At 37.8% G+C, this 17,274-nt stretch overlaps 2 protein-coding genes across 3 annotated transcripts in view; one reads left to right on the top strand and one right to left on the bottom strand.

Annotated features, from left to right (window-relative positions):
- Positions 1-17,274, bottom strand: part of LOC129790865 (UNC93-like protein) — a 1,060,245-nt gene that overhangs the window by 781,206 nt on the left and 261,765 nt on the right. The window lies entirely within an intron of this gene.
- Positions 3-15,309, top strand: LOC129790818 (intraflagellar transport protein 140 homolog). The gene is made up of 11 exons (XM_055828571.1): positions 3-235; positions 346-432; positions 1,567-2,974; positions 3,287-3,657; positions 3,716-3,898; positions 3,987-4,126; positions 5,439-5,727; positions 5,802-5,978; positions 8,163-8,285; positions 8,383-9,809; positions 15,047-15,309. Exons 1-10 carry the CDS (start codon positions 86-88, stop codon positions 9,784-9,786), a joined length of 4,332 nt encoding a protein of 1,443 aa, XP_055684546.1. The 5' UTR covers positions 3-85; the 3' UTR covers positions 9,787-9,809; positions 15,047-15,309.

The following is a 17,274-nucleotide window of genomic DNA, read 5'->3' as shown; positions in this document are numbered from 1 at the left end:
TGTCAGGTAGATTTCTTTGTTGTCATGGCAACAGTTTGTTGTGAACTGCTACCCGGAAAACGAAATTTTTCATCGCAGTAGTGAGATGACGCTGTTTTTTGACACAAAAGTGCAATTTCCAGATCAGGATGCAGTTAGTACGGTTGCAGTGTGGCACAGGAGGGAACCCCTCCTGGCGGTAGCATCCTACAGCCAGGATCGAGGGGGTACAGTTGCTTTTTTCTCCAGTGACACGGTATGTAATTTTGCAAAACCTGACGCCATCTTTCTTCTAAAAGCTAGAAATGAAAATTATACAGAATTCAAAATTTTACCGGTTTTTTTTTAAATTTCATTTTATTTCAGGGAGAAATTGTGCCCAATGTAACATTTCCTGTTAATCCCGTGTCACAGGCTACAGCCTTAGCCTGGCATCCAGAAAAAAAGCTTCTGGTAAGTCGCTAAAATTCTTTAAAAAATAGTTAAAGTGCAAGTTTCGTTAAGAAAAATTGCTACCGATGTTGCAACTAGTTGCATGGTTGTTGGTTGTGAGGATGGTTGCATGCGATTTGCGCGTAAATTGAATATTTTCTTAAAAAAAAAAGAAAAATTTATCGTATTTTTGAAAATGAACTTAAAATTCAGACAAAATCTGTTTAACTTTACTCATTTGATTGACAATATTTTGTTTAAGAATAAATGTCAATGAAATGTTATAAAATGAAAAACGAAATGAATCAGCGTGAATTTCAAAGGTTTTATTAGAAATTACAAACAAATTAAATTCGATTTTAACACTCGGAGGACTTTACTGGTAATTGCTACCAATTGGAACCTTAAAATCGTTACAAAATAAAATCTATTGAACTTATCTCGATGAATTTAGCATCTATGTGTAGGGAGTTTTTTTTACTTTAAGATAGCAGAAAGAAAATCTCGAGAAAAGTCTTTTCTATGGAAGATAATTGAGGTCAAAGTCAGAATGCAACGCGGAGGATCAAATTGGTAATAACTACCAGTCAAAATCCCATACATTTTTGCCGTGGTTTTGAGGTTATGTTTCCCCATATTTCCCAAATGAAATGCTCTTGTTCACTTTTCCTCGGTAAAAATCATTAATGTGGACTAATTTTATTGCCGGAAGTGACTAAAAAGTTACTGGAAGAATCAAAGTTTGTGATGATTTAGGCGCAATAATAAATTAAGCAAAACTGCAGCTAAAAAAGTCGTTTGAATTGGCAATTTTGCATCGATTCGACGCAATTTTTTTTCAGTAACGATTTTCTAAATTAAATATTTAGTAATTCGGTGTAGGAATGCTTGAAGGAGATTGAGAATTATTGAAACTTTCGATCCTTGTTCAATAAACTGATTAATAATTAATTATTGAGCATATTTTATCAACTGGTACTTATTACCAATTTGATCCTCCGCGTTGTGCCAAATGTTGGGTCCTCCAAGTGTTAATAAAATCAAACAAAATGATTCCAAATAATATCAAAAAATTTGGAAAGATTATAGTTAGGGCCGCCATATTGAATTTTCAGAAACAAATCCTTGCTGAAAGTTCAAAAAAATGCATTTTAGGTGAGCGGATGGGAGAATGGCGAAATCCTCACGTGGTCAGAGGGTTCTCGCGAATTTACGTCTATCAAAGGACTCCACAAAGGTCCTATTGTCCTGCTAGCCTTCAGTGAATCAAGCATAGGAGGAAGGCTCGTTAGTGGGGACTCCATGGGTGTTCTCACAGGATGGCGATGTGACTCTCACGGTCAATTCCTTACTGCTTTCACGCACGAACTACGTGATCCTTTTCTGCACGTTACATTCCGCCGCCATGTTCACAGTCCCGTGGCAACGGAACTAACAAACCTAGCTCGTGCTGCTGTGGCTGGAGATGAATCCGCCCTGGATACGCTCACAAATTGGCGCCCAAGAACAGCAGCACGAGGCCTCACGCACGCTGGCGTGAAGGACAATCACTGCTTCTACGTTGGGACACAATCAGGAGCCATGTTCTATGTGAATCAAGCAGGCACCTGCACAGAAGTACTCAGACTCGACAACTGTCCCATTATCCAGGTTCTCTGGCACCCAAAGAGGGATGCCATTGTTGCTCTAATGGAAGACATGACTGTTGCTCACTACTTTGTGGAATCAGGAGGGAATTTAACTGAACTCGACCGCGTGAAGCTTAGTGGAAGGAAACCCGGTTACAATGGGATGATGTCATGGGCTGGAAGTGCTCTGGCAATCATCACTGGAGATCTCAGTGTTAGAATCTGGGATATTGATACCAGTGACAACTTCTTGCTCCCAATGGAGATGCCTGAAAATAAGTCAGAAGCTTTTCAGAGGCTCCCATCTGAAGCATTCACATGCCTAGCCTTCTGCCCTGATACCCAGACTCTCTGTGCTGGAACCAATCAGGGTAATCTCTTCAACTGGCGTCGCATGAACTACGCTCCAGATGCGTCTCCAGAGAACATCTGGCAATTGAACAATGTTACAGCAGTTCGTGGGGCTGTTAAGCAGTGCTCTTGGGGTGTAACGGAAATAGGGCAGCCATGCATTGTGGCAAATTGTATTTCAAATGTTTTCATCCTGAAGGAACAACTCCTTGCATCTACCCATTGTCGGGATCTCTGGGTTATTCAGAAGACCACCAATCAATGCACCATTGAGCACTCCTCTGAAAGGACAAAAATCCTCGATTCAGACATCTCAATTACAAGCTTGGCTTTGTCTGAGAGCTTCATTGCTGTTTCCAATGGAAAGAACATTGCTGTCTTTAAGGTATCTACGGAAGATGAGCTTGGAGGTGCAGGGGCATCCAAAGCTCCGCTCAAAGTGAAAGCTCATCAGAACTTTGCGGCTGAGTCTTTGCAATTGTTCTTGCATGATCAGAATGTCATTCTCTTAACGTCCAATGATGTGAGGATTGTTTCCCTCAGTGGAGTCCTACTTCAGGAAATCTCCTTCAAGGATACTGAAGGTAAGTCTAAGGATTTCTTTTGTTAATAACTCGGAATTAAAATATAGAAAAACTATTTAGTTTTTCTCAACGTCTGCAGCAATATTTCAAAACTTTTGGATTTCTGTTGCTTTCAAAAATTCTCCCAAAAAAAATGCCATTTTCCCGAATTTTCCTCTCGCTCATTATTATCAATAAAATATTATGAGCAGCTTTTCAATAAATTATTCAAACTTACAACTTTCTCTTAAGCCTAAATAATTATTCTTCCTTCATGAGCACAATGAATAAATAAATCCTTCTTCTAAATTTCACATCTCCTTGATTATTCAGGAAAGCCAATTGGGGCGGATTTGACTGGGAGCTTCTTGACAGTATTCACAATGAATGGGTATCTCAGGATTTACGATGTAAGTCGCCATGAGCCAAAGCTTGTCACGAGTCCCAAGTCTGGGCATACCATGTTCGATAGCTTTGGGGAATTTATTGTGGCCAGGTGCAACCTTAAGGGTACGCACTTGGCAGCAACTGTTGCCACTGAGAGCCTCCTGCCCGATGGGAAGCTCTACTTGTGGGACATTGAGAAGGATGTTGTGCATCCTTTTGATTTTTTCAGTGCAGTCACAAAGAATGATCATTTCTTTGCTCGTCTGCCGGTTTCCTTTAAATGGGACACTGATGATGCCCGTCTAGTAGTCTGTGAGGTAAGCCAAGAAGCAAGGCAATGTACCAGGAACATCCTGAATAACTTTCTTTCTGCAGGTGCGGTGCATTCAGCAAAAATCTCGCGTTTCAGCCACGGAGGAGCGTCAAATTCAAATGCAAACCGTCACCGAATCTCAAGCTTGCGTGATGTTTATCTCAGAACGCAGTGGCTTTCAGGAACTGGAGACCATCAATCTGGCCCCGGGGGAGCAATTGGTCAACCTGTGTGCTCCACACGTCGTAAGTTCTGAGTGGGTGGGAAAAGCTGTGTATGTGTGGTGATTTCTCATTGAGTTTCTCTCTCTCTCTTTTTCCGGGGGGGTGGTAGATAACGCTAAAAATCAATAGCATTGGACGGATTGCTCTGCGAGATTTCAAAGGGCTTGAAAAATGTGACCCATCAACGCGAAAAATGGTGCTGGATTTCAGCTTGAATGTTGCTCAAGGGAATATGGACCACGCTTTCAGGTTTATTTGTTTTGATTTTTTAACACCCCCATCCACTTTTCCTTTTTTTTGCACCGCCCCCAAATCTGCACTCTGGGAGCCATTTTTTACCCATTGATTCCCAGCTAATGTTTCCCAATAGAGGTGTGGAGGGCCTGAGGCATGTCATTCGAGAAAATTAAGTACTCATACAGTATACATTGAGTTGGTAATTTTATGGGGATGATTTGAGAATTTATTGTTGTCTGGTAATTGTGAGAGGGGTATGTTAGTGAAGAAAATTTGAGTTAAATTAATTTTTTAAGGGTGAATCTTTTGACGAAATCTTGGGAATTTCAACAGTCTCCATGAAAGCTTCTAATTTTAATTAAGGAGATAGAAATGTTTTTATTTTTCTATTTTTGGAAAATGTTTTAAATCAATTCAAAAAGCATGCAGAAAGTATTAAAATAAAAAAAAATTCTAAAAATAATTTTTATTTTTGATTTTTAAAATTTTTTGTTATTATTTTTTACTAATTTTTTGAGCCTTAAAAGCCTTTTAATTTGAAAAGAAAATTAAATTTTGTTTAATCATTTTTAGCTTTTTTGGGTTTTTTGTAGTATGATTTTCTACCGATAAAAAAATATTAGAATTTTTTTACTAGCTTTCCTTAAGAGCCTAAAACATACCCTAAAAAGAGCTTTTAAAAAACACATTTAATAAATTTAATAAATAGAGGAACGTGGCCCAATTCGGACCTCTTAAGGCCTTTGTCAATCCGCTATTACTTAAAACTGATAAAACTTTAAATATAGAAAGTTATTTAGAGGAGTTAAAAAGAGTTTTTAAAAAATAAATTTAATAAGTTTAATAAATATCTATATTGACCCTTCTAAGTTCTTAGAATTCAGGGCTCATATCTGGACATTTTAGATGTGTTTCACATCATTTTTTGGGTTAACCATCTTAAGTTTTTCAAGTAAAGAAAAATTTATCTTTCATTCAAAATTTCCTTGAAATGACCACCCCTTTATGCAAAAGTTTTAAAAAAAAATCAAAAAGCTTTTCGCTTCTTTTGGGTATTAAATTTTAAAAGTTTATTTTTATTCCACAAAGATAACTTTAACAATTCATCCCACATTCAATTTTTATTTTTAGCATGGGGAAAAATTTTATCTCTCTGGAAAAAGTTAAAGTAAAGAAACAAAAAAAAATGAGCGAAAGCTCCCTCTGATAGAGACAACACTGCGTGTACTTTTGCGAGCCCTTCGCAGAATGAATGGGAGCGAATAAATAATGGGAAGTGGTGTGGGGGAGTTGAGCTTACTTCCCTTTTCAATTTCAATTGCAGATGTATCAAATCCATTCAGTCGGAGGCTGTGTGGCGCAACTTGGCACAGATGTGCGTTCACACGGGCCGTTTGGATGTGGCGAAGGTTTGTCTGGGACACCTTAGGAGGGCTTCGTCGGTGCGAGCCCTCCGGAGGGCAATGGAGGACGACACACTGGAGAAAGAAGCGCGAATTGCAGTGCTGGCCATTGAGTTGGATATGATTGAAGAGGCGGAAGCACTTTACAAGAAGTGTGGGCGGTATGACCTTCTAAATCGTCTCCTACAGGCGTGTGGGCGGTTTGAGGAGGTGAATTTATTTCGGCTGAATGTTCTCACGCAGTTGTTGCTGAAGGTTTTTTTTTTTTCAACTTTTTCTCGAAGGCTCTTCAAATTGCTGAGCAATGCGACAGGGTGCACCTGAAGAATACCTATTTTAAGTATGCCGAATGGCTTAGGGAATCCGGGGACATTGATGGAGCCATCAAATTCTTCGACAAGTCCCTAAATTCAACACACAACATCACACAAATGCTAATTGATGACCCCGTCGCACTCAGGGTGAGTCCACACATTTATCATCTTTTTAATCGTCCCTAATTACGAAAATACCTTTCACAGAAAAAGAAATCTTTTTATGTAAAGGATTAAATTTAGCGTAATAAATTCCCTTTCTTTGAATTTATTACAATATTATTTTACATAAATTACTTTTGAGCGCATATAGCCCAAGTTGTTGAGCGCCTCCAAACCCCTCCATATTAGTAGTAGTAAATTACTTTTGAGGAAAAATTACGATAAATCTATTTGCGACCAATTCACTTTTTTATGATCATAAAAAACAATAAAAAAGAGAATGGTGAAACAAATAAATCGGAAATTACTAAATAATTTTAAATGTAATTATTTGCAATTCGTGGTGGGTTTTTCATTGTTTGCGGGTTAAATTTTCATAAATTTACACAATAAAATGGACACTTTTTCATCCAATTTTATTCGTGTTATTTGTCACACATTTAGCTGTGTTTCTTTCAGACACAGCTTTTGTGTACCGAGCAAAATCGAAAGTCGTCAGATCGGGCTCAAACTTGGTATGAGCACGAATTAGGGTCCCCACATTCCAAAAAACGTATGCGCCAAAAATAAGTTTTTTCCGGCCGGCCGGCCGTCCGTCCGGCCGTCCGTCCGGATTATAAACTTAAATTGCAAGAGAACGGTGATAGATAGAGACTTGCGGTAAACGGCAAAGTTTAAATATCGACCTGAAGAAATCCGATTATGAGGTCAAATCCACCCCCCCACCCCCCCGTCCGCCATTTTGGATAACCTCAAAATTTTGTTTTCGCTATATCTCAGCCCCTATTATAGCTAGAGGTCTGAAATTTTGATATGTTGTAGGGGCCATCAAGAGCTTTCCAACGATACCTCATTTTCGAAAATTGGTCAAACGGTTTAGTCAATATGGTCGCTACAATTTTTCATCAAAAATCGACCATAATTCGAAAACGGCTTGACCGATTTTTATCAACTCGGGCTCATATGAAAGCTCTCAACAAACCCTACAACTCTCTAGAACATCAGAAGTTTCAAAAATGACCACTAGGGGGCCAAAAATCAAAAACAAAATTTTCGATGAGTTTTCGATGAATATCTCGAAAACGGCGACATAATTTTTTTTTATTTTTTGATATGTTGTAGCTGACTATATTATCTAGTTTCATGCCAAAAATGAAGAAAATCTATGGATCCGTTCTCGAGATATAGCCTTCCAAAGTTGGCATGTCATATCTCAGGTTCTACAAGTCCGATCTTGATCAACTCAAGCGCAAATGAAAGGTTTCGTGAAACCCTACAAATGTCTAGAACATTGCAACTTCGAGAAATGACCGCAAGAGGCGCTAAAATCAAAAACAAAATTTTCGAAAATTTCGAACTCGAATTTTTCGAAAATGGCGACATAAACTTTCATCATTTTTCGATATGTTATAGATGACTTCAAGACCTTTCCAACGATAGCTCAAACTCGAAAATCTATGGAGCCGTTCCCGAGATATGGCGTTTTAAAGATTTCTTACGGTATGACTTTTCAACTTTTCCCGACTTTGCGCGTATTTAAATTAATTTACGTTCTAGTTTGCTCTCACAAAATTGGTACACTGAAAGAAACACAGCTCTCGTAAGCTTGGTCAGCTTACCAGTACATTTTTTTATGTTGGCCAAAAGTTTTTCACTTGTAAATATTTGGGGAAAAGCTTTAAAGCTTCGCTGTAATTAATTTGAAACTTTTTTTTATTAATCTTTTGGGATTTTTTTTTAAATTGGGAATTTCATTTTTATTTGCATATTTTATCAAAAAGCTTTGTTTTCCTTTCAATTAATGGATGGGAAAATTAAAATCATTTTTCAAAAATTTAAAAGTTCTTTTTCAACGTAATTATATGCTAAATGGAAAATGTATGAATAGCCCATTTTGTAGTAAATTATTCTACTTATTAATTTCTGACAAAAATGCAATAAAAACGTTCGCACAACTAAGAAAAAAAAATCGATTTAGAACTATTATTGTATGTTATTCGAATCCATTGCAAAATGTTGGAGTTTGCGGAGAAAGTTTAATTGTTGATGATACCATGGCACAAACTGTGGGAACTTTGCCGCATGTTTAGGAGCACCAAATTAACGATTCAGCAAGTGAATGCGGCAATTGGTAAAGTTAATTGACGTTACCCCCGTATTTCTTGCCAGCAATACATGATGAATACAACGGATACGAATTTACTGAAATGGTGGGGCCAGTACATTGAGAGCACGGGCGACATGGAGACTGCATTCAAAATTTATCAAAAGGCCGACGATTGGTTCTCTCAAGTAAGGGAGCTTTTGAGCTTTTTTGCTTTTCTTTTCTTTCGCTAATTGTTGTTGATGCAGTTGGTCAGACTTCCCTAATCTATCTCCTTGGCTTTAGGTGAGGATTTTGTGTTTCCTCGGGCAGCTTTCACGAGCTGAAACAACTGCTAGGCATAGTGGTGACCACGCTGCCTGTTACCACCTTGCACGACACTATGAGAACATTGGGAGACCCCAAGAGGCAATTCAGTTCTACACGCGTGCTCAGACCTACGGCAACGCCGTCAGGATCTGCCGTGAGAATGATCTGCGGGAAGATCTCTGGACTGTTGCAAATGCAGCCCGTGGGAGGGATAAAGCCGCTGCTGCTTCGTACTTCGAAGAATGCGGAGAGTTTAAGCGTGCCGTTGAGCTGTACCATCGTTCTGGGATGCTTCACAAAGCCGTTGAAATGGCCTTTGCATCGCAACAGCCTGAAACTCTTCAGGTTATTGCATCAGAACTCGATGCTTCATCCGATCCAGAGCTTGTGTCTCGATGCGCTGATTTCTTCCTCAGCATCGAACAAGCCCAGAAGGCTGTTCAGCTTCTAGCCAACACGCGTCAATTTGAGAGAGCTCTCGAGATTTGTCGAGATCGCGGAGTTCCAGTAACGGAGACCTTTGCAGAGCTCCTAACTCCGTCAAAGGATGAAGCAGATGATGAGACCAGAGGAAGAATTTTGATCACCCTTGGGGAATTGTTACAAGAGCAGGGTGACTACCACACAGCAACGAAGAAGTTTACTCAAGCTGGGGATAAAGTTCGTGCTATGAAGAGCCTGCTTAAGTCTGGGGATACCGAGAAGATTATCTTCTTCGCTAGTATGTCGCGTCAAAAGGAGGTCTACATCATGGCGGCAAACTACCTCCAAGCCCTCAATTGGCAGAGTGATGCGAAAATTCTCAAAAATATCGTAACGTTCTACTCCAAGGGTCAGGCCTTTGATCTTCTGGCCAACTTCTACGTAACTTGCGCCCAGGTTGAAATTGATGAATACCGTGACTATGAGAAAGCTCTGAAAGCTCTCATGGAGGCAAATCGGTGCATTGCAAAGGTGCCCAATGCAAAGAGGTCGGCTGATCAGCTGGAACTGACAATAGGGGAATGTCGAAGGGTACTGGAGCTGCAAGAAAGTATGTCTCGTGGGGAGAATCAGGCTGTCATAGCTGGATGTCGCAATATCCTTGCGCACTCAGTCGAAAAACCTCCTGTTCGACATACCGATATCCTGGCTCTTCTTGTGGAAGCTTTCGCAGCTTCACGACTTTTCCCTGAAGCTCTGAATAGCCTCAAAGATCTCACAAGTAAATCTCCCGATTGGGCCAGTCGAGGACTCGTTGAGAAGTCCTTAGTTGAGCGAATTTGTGCCGAATGTGGGGTTCTCTTTGAAACAATCTGGACATCAGGACGTCAACGGGAAATACCTGCAACACCTGACGATGACAATGAGGAAGAAATTCAAGAGATGGTGTTCAATTAAACCCCTCTACGGGACTTTCATTGGTGAGCAATCCAGAATTTTTACTACATACAATCCTTTTTTATTCTAAATTAAATTCCCAAAAAAAAAAGAAAAGAAAAGTGGCAATTGTAGAAAGACAATTTAAATTCAAATACATTTTGCACATTTTCCACTGGGAAAATCATTGTTGCAACACAAAGTTGTGTGGGGATATGCAGATGTTTATCTAAATTCAAGTAGATAGCTTAAGGATATAGAATGCAACCTAAAAAAAAACGGAACGTCAGAGAATCCTCTAAAGGGCAATTATTTTGCAATTTGATGCAAAAAGGAGTCATTATTTTGCGATTATTTTAATGTTTTCCCCCCACAAAATGTGGAATCCTTTTGAATAATTGACTTTAGGAGAAAATCAATTTTTATTTACAGGAAGGAAATTAATAGCCAGAGCTTTCTTTTAAAAAAGCTCGTCTCTTTTTTTTCCCAATGAATGTAATCGATTTAAAATTTCTTATAATCTTTTTAATGGGCTTTAAAAGGAAATAAAATTTAAAAAATATATGTAATTTGAGCTTAATTAAATATTAGACTTAACCTAAATGAAAGTTCTCCGGCAAGGATTCCATTTCCTTATAAGCTCAATTCCTCAATCAATTTCTCACATGAGAAATGAAATTCTTTTGTTTAGTATTCCAAGAAGCATCAATTAGTGGCTACATGCTGTGAATTCTCTGTCTCGAAATTCCTCTTGCGAAACCTTCCGATGTATTTGGTGTATATGAAGAAGCTTTCAGGGAAGAAGTGACAAATATATGTGATTGCTGACGTGAGTTAACAATTGGACAGACTTGGGATGAGGTCGTTGTGTGTGCTGCTGTAATTTACCATTTTGAGCTTTTGTCTTTTACTTCTCTCACACTCCTTTTCCTTCTCTCCTTCTCCCTTACTCTTAGTTAGTTAATTAAGAAAGTTCAAATACGCGCAATCTCTTGGGCTTCTCCCTTGCATGCCCATCCCCCAATATATTTTGGCAACATTAATTTTGCACCATCCACCAAAAGTTGCTTTTGCTGTCTTGGGTACGGGGGCCTTCTTTTCCGAGGGTGATTGATTGGTTATGGTTTGGATCGAATTTAAATTGCTGCTATAGACACTTTTGAGTTGATTCAGCTACGATGCTCACTCAAAAACTTGAATTTTACAACATCATCCATGAGAGGGAAGCCTATATATACCAATTTCATGTATCTAATCGTTCAATCTCTATCAAAACTTCCAATAAAATGGGTAAAAGTGATTTTAAATTTACACCCTGTGAGTGATGAGGTCTGACTATGATTATTGTCTGGCTGTGTGTTGGAACATTTGCAAAGTTTTATTGTTCTATTTTGAATTAAATTTATGTCTATTAATATTGTTGAAAGCTTCAAGTCATCTTGCCAGGTTACCTGTTAGAATTTAGAGCGAACATAAATGCTTGATTTTATGCATTTTATGCTGTGAGAAATGACTATAGTTTGCTTGATTTAACTATTCTGTTCTAAAACTGAGTTATTTTACATTCACAGAATTTTGCAACCAATTTCGTGATTTTTAGAGCATTGAGTTATCCCGAATCTGCTCCTAAACACGTTTGGATATTTTACATTCTGAAATGCATAAAAATGATATAAAAAGCTTTTATTTTCTCAAAAATCAAAATGAATTCCATAAAAAGATAAATTTTAGAACTTCTTGTGCGAGTTTGAAGAATATTGATTGAAATGACTAAAATTAATTAAAACTTTGATAGAGCTCAAAAAGCTTTTTTTTTATTTGTCAGATTATTTAATTCAAGCGTCAAGGCTCTATCACGTATTTTTCTAAATCTCTTTTTAGCTTTTAAAAAGGCCTTCAACAGAACATTTAGCGAGACCTTTAAAATTTTCCAAAGGTCACAAGTCCAAGACAATTAAAGTCAAACACAAAACGCATAGTATTTATTCTCCCATTTTCCTTTCCTTCCAATTTAAATACTTTGGTAGAGTTGTAACGTAAGTCGTTGCAGAAAAAAAGCACATAAAAGCTCCTTTTACGTGTAATTAATTCCCATTGCTCATTCATCCAGATAGCTGGCAATTTGGAGAACAATTCCCACATACTGCGCTGGAACGACGTCAGTGCAATATTGTTCCAATTTATTTCAGAATCACTCGCGAGCGATACACTGAAATTGAAAGACAAACGTTTACAAACAGATTTGATTGTGTTTATTGCAACGCTCCGAGATCGATGCGAAACTTGTCTATGGGGCGGGAGGGTTTGGCATAAGGGGTGGTGCTAAAGCATTGATTCTTTGGAGTAGGTATAGTAAAGGTATATTGCACACAGAACAGACTTCTTCCTCACTGCGTCGAGAGAGAGTCTTCCTCCCATTCTCCCCCTGTTCACATTCAAGTGGCAACCTCGTGTTGGTGAAGCTCAGGTGAATGAGGGAATCAAACATTGGAGATATTGATTAATTTCGCTTTATTTACACTCACTATTCCCTCCGGATATTTTGCTTCTGGAGACGGGAGAGTGCAGAAAAAAGAAGAACACATAATGTCTGATTTTCTTGTGCGTATTGTTGGAGGTACCCAGATTAGGTCAATGCAAAGAAATAAGCAACGTGAAAGCTGAATATCGCCACTGAAGATGCGAATGCTATTCAGGATATTCAAAGGGAGGCTTACAAGTTCATTATTATGGCAGAAATAGATGAGGAATTCAAGTTGGAAGAAAGAAGGTCCAAGCCATGGGCAGAGCTGAAGTATTAAAAGGTCGTTATTATAGTGAAAAAGAAATAACTTCTAATAAAATTGAAAAACAATAAGGAAATATTTGATATTCAAGAAAAATTGGGAAAAGATTTTCTAAAGATTTTCTATAAATTTTCTATTATCAGTTTTTTATACAAACAAAATTTTGTAAATATTTTTATCAATTAAAAATCTTCAGATAAAAATTGAAAATCTTCAAAATCATAGTCTTTTCAAAGTCTTAAGGGTGGAATTCACTACTCAGCTGGGCTCAGCTGGTTTTAAGTCAGTTTTTTCAAGTCTGACTTAAAAATTTTAAGTCGGTCTTAAGGTTTTAAGTCAGTTTATTTTAAGTCTGACTTAAAATTTTAAGTCGGTCATAAAATTTGTAAGTCGGTCTTGCAATTTTTAAGTCAGATTGACGTTTTACAAATTTTGATGTTTAGAGATTGTCAGATGCACTGTAGTGAATTCCGCCCTTATATTACCTGGCCCATTTTCCATATTTTCCTTTTTTTTTTAATCTTTAAAAAATAATTTTATTCCATAATTTTTTAAAATCATTTTTCAAAGTTGGTTTTGATTGATAGAGAACTATGAAGAGCTAAAAGCTCTGAGAAAGGTTACGTTTTATTTAAGCTCGTATCCTTTACTTGACGTTCCCGGAAGGAGGATAAAACTCTATAAATATACAAGTAGTATTTTAAAATTTCCATTCATAAGATCAAAAGAAAAATTAATAAAAGCTTTCAACAATTTTCAAGAGCAAGAAAAAAAATATTTTTAATACATTTGAAAGCCCCTCAAGTTGTGGTGGTGAAAGTAGAAATGTGGAAATGAGATTGGATTCCGTGGGATTAGGTATGATTGCGGTGGGAATTGATATGATGTGAAATGGCGAAAACATTCCCTCTTTCGCAAGAAGAACGAATAGCGCGCGCTCAAAGTTATATAGAGTTCATAGATACGGGGAATTATCACTGTCGTTTAAAATGTACAATGCGATTGTATTCACGAGAAGAATGTTCCTTTCACCCCTCCACCGAAGAGTTGAAATAATTAATTGTATTCCAACATCCACACCCCCGCTCATTCGCTATGATCTTTTCCGTGAGAGTGTGAGCATAATCCAATTTTATCTATCATCCCACACTACCGAATTTCGTGAGGTTCCTCTCTCTCTCTGTGTAGCTTTTTCTCCAAAAGCTTCCACATATATCGTGGGCAAGATGTACAGGCGGTGTGGATTGCGGTGGCTAAAGCGGTGCGCAAACAGAGAATCCACCCCCACTGTGGTTGGCAACTACACAATTACGTCGAAGAAAATGAATATTAGAATAGTCATCGCATCAATTAAGGCACAGTGTGTTTACTCTGCTGGGCCCACCCACGGAACACACCCTTTTATCATCTTCCACCATCGGATCCATGGGAGAGTCCCTTTTGTGATTAGGTCTGTCAATACCACACCACACGTTTTCATAATTGAAATTGCGTCCCAATCGCGATTTCAGTCCCATACAAAATATAAATTTTGATACGTAAATTTCCACCCCTCACAAAACTTTCTCCATACACACCGGAATATTTTCACAAAGTTGAATGGAATTGTGATAGCGAACAACCACCCTTTCGTCGGGTATATGGGTAAAAAGGGTAAGCGCAGATAGAAGTTATTGATTGGAATAATCATGATCCGAGAAACATCATTCTCTGTTAATTAACACCTGGAATTACCCGAGTTCACATTAAACTTGTTCTCACAAATTCGTGGTGTGCTAAACTTTATGGCAAACGCCATTCCTGCACGATATGGGTAGTTCACAATTTTCACATATAACGCAATTGTGAAAGAAAATAAAATTAACTCTTCATTTGAGGTCGATATTCGATGTCAAAGTTTTGTGTAACTATTTGAACGTTTTGAGATCTAGATGTGGAAGGGATGGGATTTTATCGTACGTTGTGTATGTTATATTAATAAGAGTTTTATACATACTTATGAGAGTTTTATTCTAAATTTGTGGAGAAATAGGAGAAATCTTTTTGGTAGCGTCAGCCAAGGAGGCGGTTGATCAACCCAAACGCATCCTTTCAATTTTGAGCAGGGCTTTCGACGCTTTTATGCGTTTTTCTCAATGGTCAATTGTGTCTTTGTTTGGGAATAGTTGGTCGTCTAAATGGTAATCATGAGGTATTCAAGTTAAGTCTTAATTAGTTGCCAAGAAAAGTTGAGTGAAGGAAAATTATAAAAAAAAGTAATGAAAATTAAGAATCCCCCTATTTTGTATACATACATCAAATTCTATCAGAGTTTTATCCTCAATTCAATACATCAAGCAATTTGTTATATTGTTTCAACTCCTTCTACTCGGATCCGTTTTGCCCTAAATAAATAAAAATTCCTAAAAATATTTATTTTAATGAAATTTAAAATTTTTATTTTAACTTATAAAGAAATCATCCATTTAATTTTTTTTCATCTTCCTTTTCCGTAGTTGCAACATTTATCGTTTGACTTTGCTGAGAAAAACGCTGAGGAAAAGTTTATGCCGATGAATGCAAATGAAGAACCTGCGCCATTGAAAGTACCCTTGGTAAGTATTTCAGAAAAAAAAGACAGGAAAAAGTAGAAGAGACATTTGTGATTAAAGATTTTTCATTCCGTCCAAGAAAAAATTACATTCCATTGAGTTGATTGTATTTCAATAAAATACATGGCACTATTAGAGATGTTTTGTGTTCATTTTATTTGCTAGAAGAAATTGAAAATGCGCACTTCCGTCAGCATTTTAAATTAATAATCTTTTGGCGTGAGACGTTACTAAATACTACGGCGGTTAGAGTTCAAGGAGTTCTGCCACACACACACAAGAGTTAATTGAATACCTTGCACGTATGCTCAATGAAGTCATGCAGACAGTTTGCACGCCTTAGCCAAGTGGTAATTGTGATAATTCTAGAATTGCCCTCTACCCCCCACAGGAACTTGTATGTGAGAGAATGTCCTTTCCGGAAGATTTTCAAACATTTATTTTTTTTTTAATAAACCTCCCCTAGAAATGTAATAAAATTAATTCAACATGCGTGTTCTCAGGAAAATGATAAACCTTGAGATAAATTCTCAAAAGTATTCGTCAAAGAATTCTTCATTCAATGCATAGTATACAGCGAGTACTCGAGAATGAGAAATGATTATCCCCAATGGCATGTTGCTAATTAAAATTCTGGACTCCATTGAGAGTATGGGGGACTATGGGGAGTTCTTTTCATACTTCATGATGAAAATGCTGCTGAATGGGTGCGAAGAGCATCACTCGGCAATGAATACATTTCTCTTGCAATTTTTGCGCCACCAGTATTGCCTGCAATTGGCACATTCCAATTTATCATTTCGCTCTCAATAATGCCAAAAGAAATATTGAACGAGTAAGACATTGAGACGGGCAGTCGAGGAGGAAACAATAAATGTGGAGATATTTGTTGTAATTACAATTGTAAGTTCAATTTACGTCTTGATTTTAATTGAAAACAACAAACACGGAAAAGCTTTCATCTTCGCATTTAAAGTTAGTAAATATCTCAAATTCCAAATAATGGATGTTCCTTTCCAAGATGCATTGCGAATTTGATTTGGCATTAATGAAATAGTTTATTTTACAATGCTTTTCTTTTCTGTCCCTGCACTTCATCTTGAGGTACAATGAGACGGAGGAGAAAGAGGAAGTTTGTAGGAGATTATACCAACAAAATTATATTTTAAAATTTGTTGGAAAATTAGCAAATAAAAACGAATTTTTGAGAAATTTTCTACAATAAAATAAAATCAAGTTTTCATTTATTTGTATACCTAACTCTTATTAGTCCCTTCAACCTTTTAGGCTAAAAAAACAAAAATTTATTAAAGAAAAAATAACATCTCGATGGCTCTAAATTCCTTTCTAGTTCTTCTTCTACTTAATGCTCTGCTGACAAAGCTTTGCCCCCAGTTGTCCACGAAAAGCTAAACTTTGTAAGAGACTCAACAAATGGCGTGAAAATTTGCTTAAATCCTGTTAAAGTGTCTGTCCGAAAGTGGATTAAGGTGGCGGGATGAACGGGGTGGCAATAAGGGCTTATGATTTGTGTGCGGCATAAGAGTGTCAACAAATCTCGCGTGTGTCCGCAAATCCCCCCCCCCCCCCCGAAGGGCTGGAAGGGAGAAATAGAGAATGTGTGGTATGTGAGAATCACACGAGCATCGAGAGTTGTGGCATATTTAGATCCCTGAGTGCTGCATGTTGTAAATGGGGTGGTGGTGGTGGCATGTGAGAAGGGGATCAAAAGCCGGAGAATGTGGTGCGGATGAATTTGTCTGGGGGTCGACTGATATGGCTTATCTGGAATGTGTGAGAGGGATTATCCTTGAAGATGGGCATATAGTAGTCGTAATTACATTACTAGGTGGGGGCATGCAAACAAAGGCTTTTGCAACCCCATAGACAAGGGGAATGTGCCAAACGAAATGCTTCATCTTCCGGACACTATATTCACATCTCGTCTCCTCCTCCTCCAAAGGGGTCATCTAGGGGTTGGTCAACCACTAAAGGGTTCAATGGTCACCTGTGTGGCATAGAATCAATTGCAAAAGTAATAATGGAGTCCGCTTCGGTGGTCACAGAAAGATACACACACACACACTCACACTAACCAGAGGAGTTGGATGAGAGTTGTGGGTGGATAAAAG

This window comes from Lutzomyia longipalpis, chromosome 2 (assembly GCF_024334085.1).
Source record: "Lutzomyia longipalpis isolate SR_M1_2022 chromosome 2, ASM2433408v1".
NCBI classification, from domain to species: domain Eukaryota; kingdom Metazoa; phylum Arthropoda; class Insecta; order Diptera; family Psychodidae; genus Lutzomyia; species Lutzomyia longipalpis.
Note: the sequence above shows the minus strand (reverse complement) of the source record. Positions and strands in the feature narration are given on the sequence as shown.

Bases quoted from the DNA above. Each gene is read 5' to 3' on its own strand.
- LOC129790818 (XM_055828571.1), top strand. From the start codon at position 86: ATGACGCTGTTTTTTGACACAAAAGTGCAATTTCCAGATCAGGATGCA. The intron at 433-1,566 runs GTAAGTCGCTAA...AATGCATTTTAG, and splicing joins ATCCAGAAAAAAAGCTTCTG to GTGAGCGGATGGGAGAATGG. The intron at 8,286-8,382 runs GTAAGGGAGCTT...CCTTGGCTTTAG, and splicing joins CCGACGATTGGTTCTCTCAA to GTGAGGATTTTGTGTTTCCT.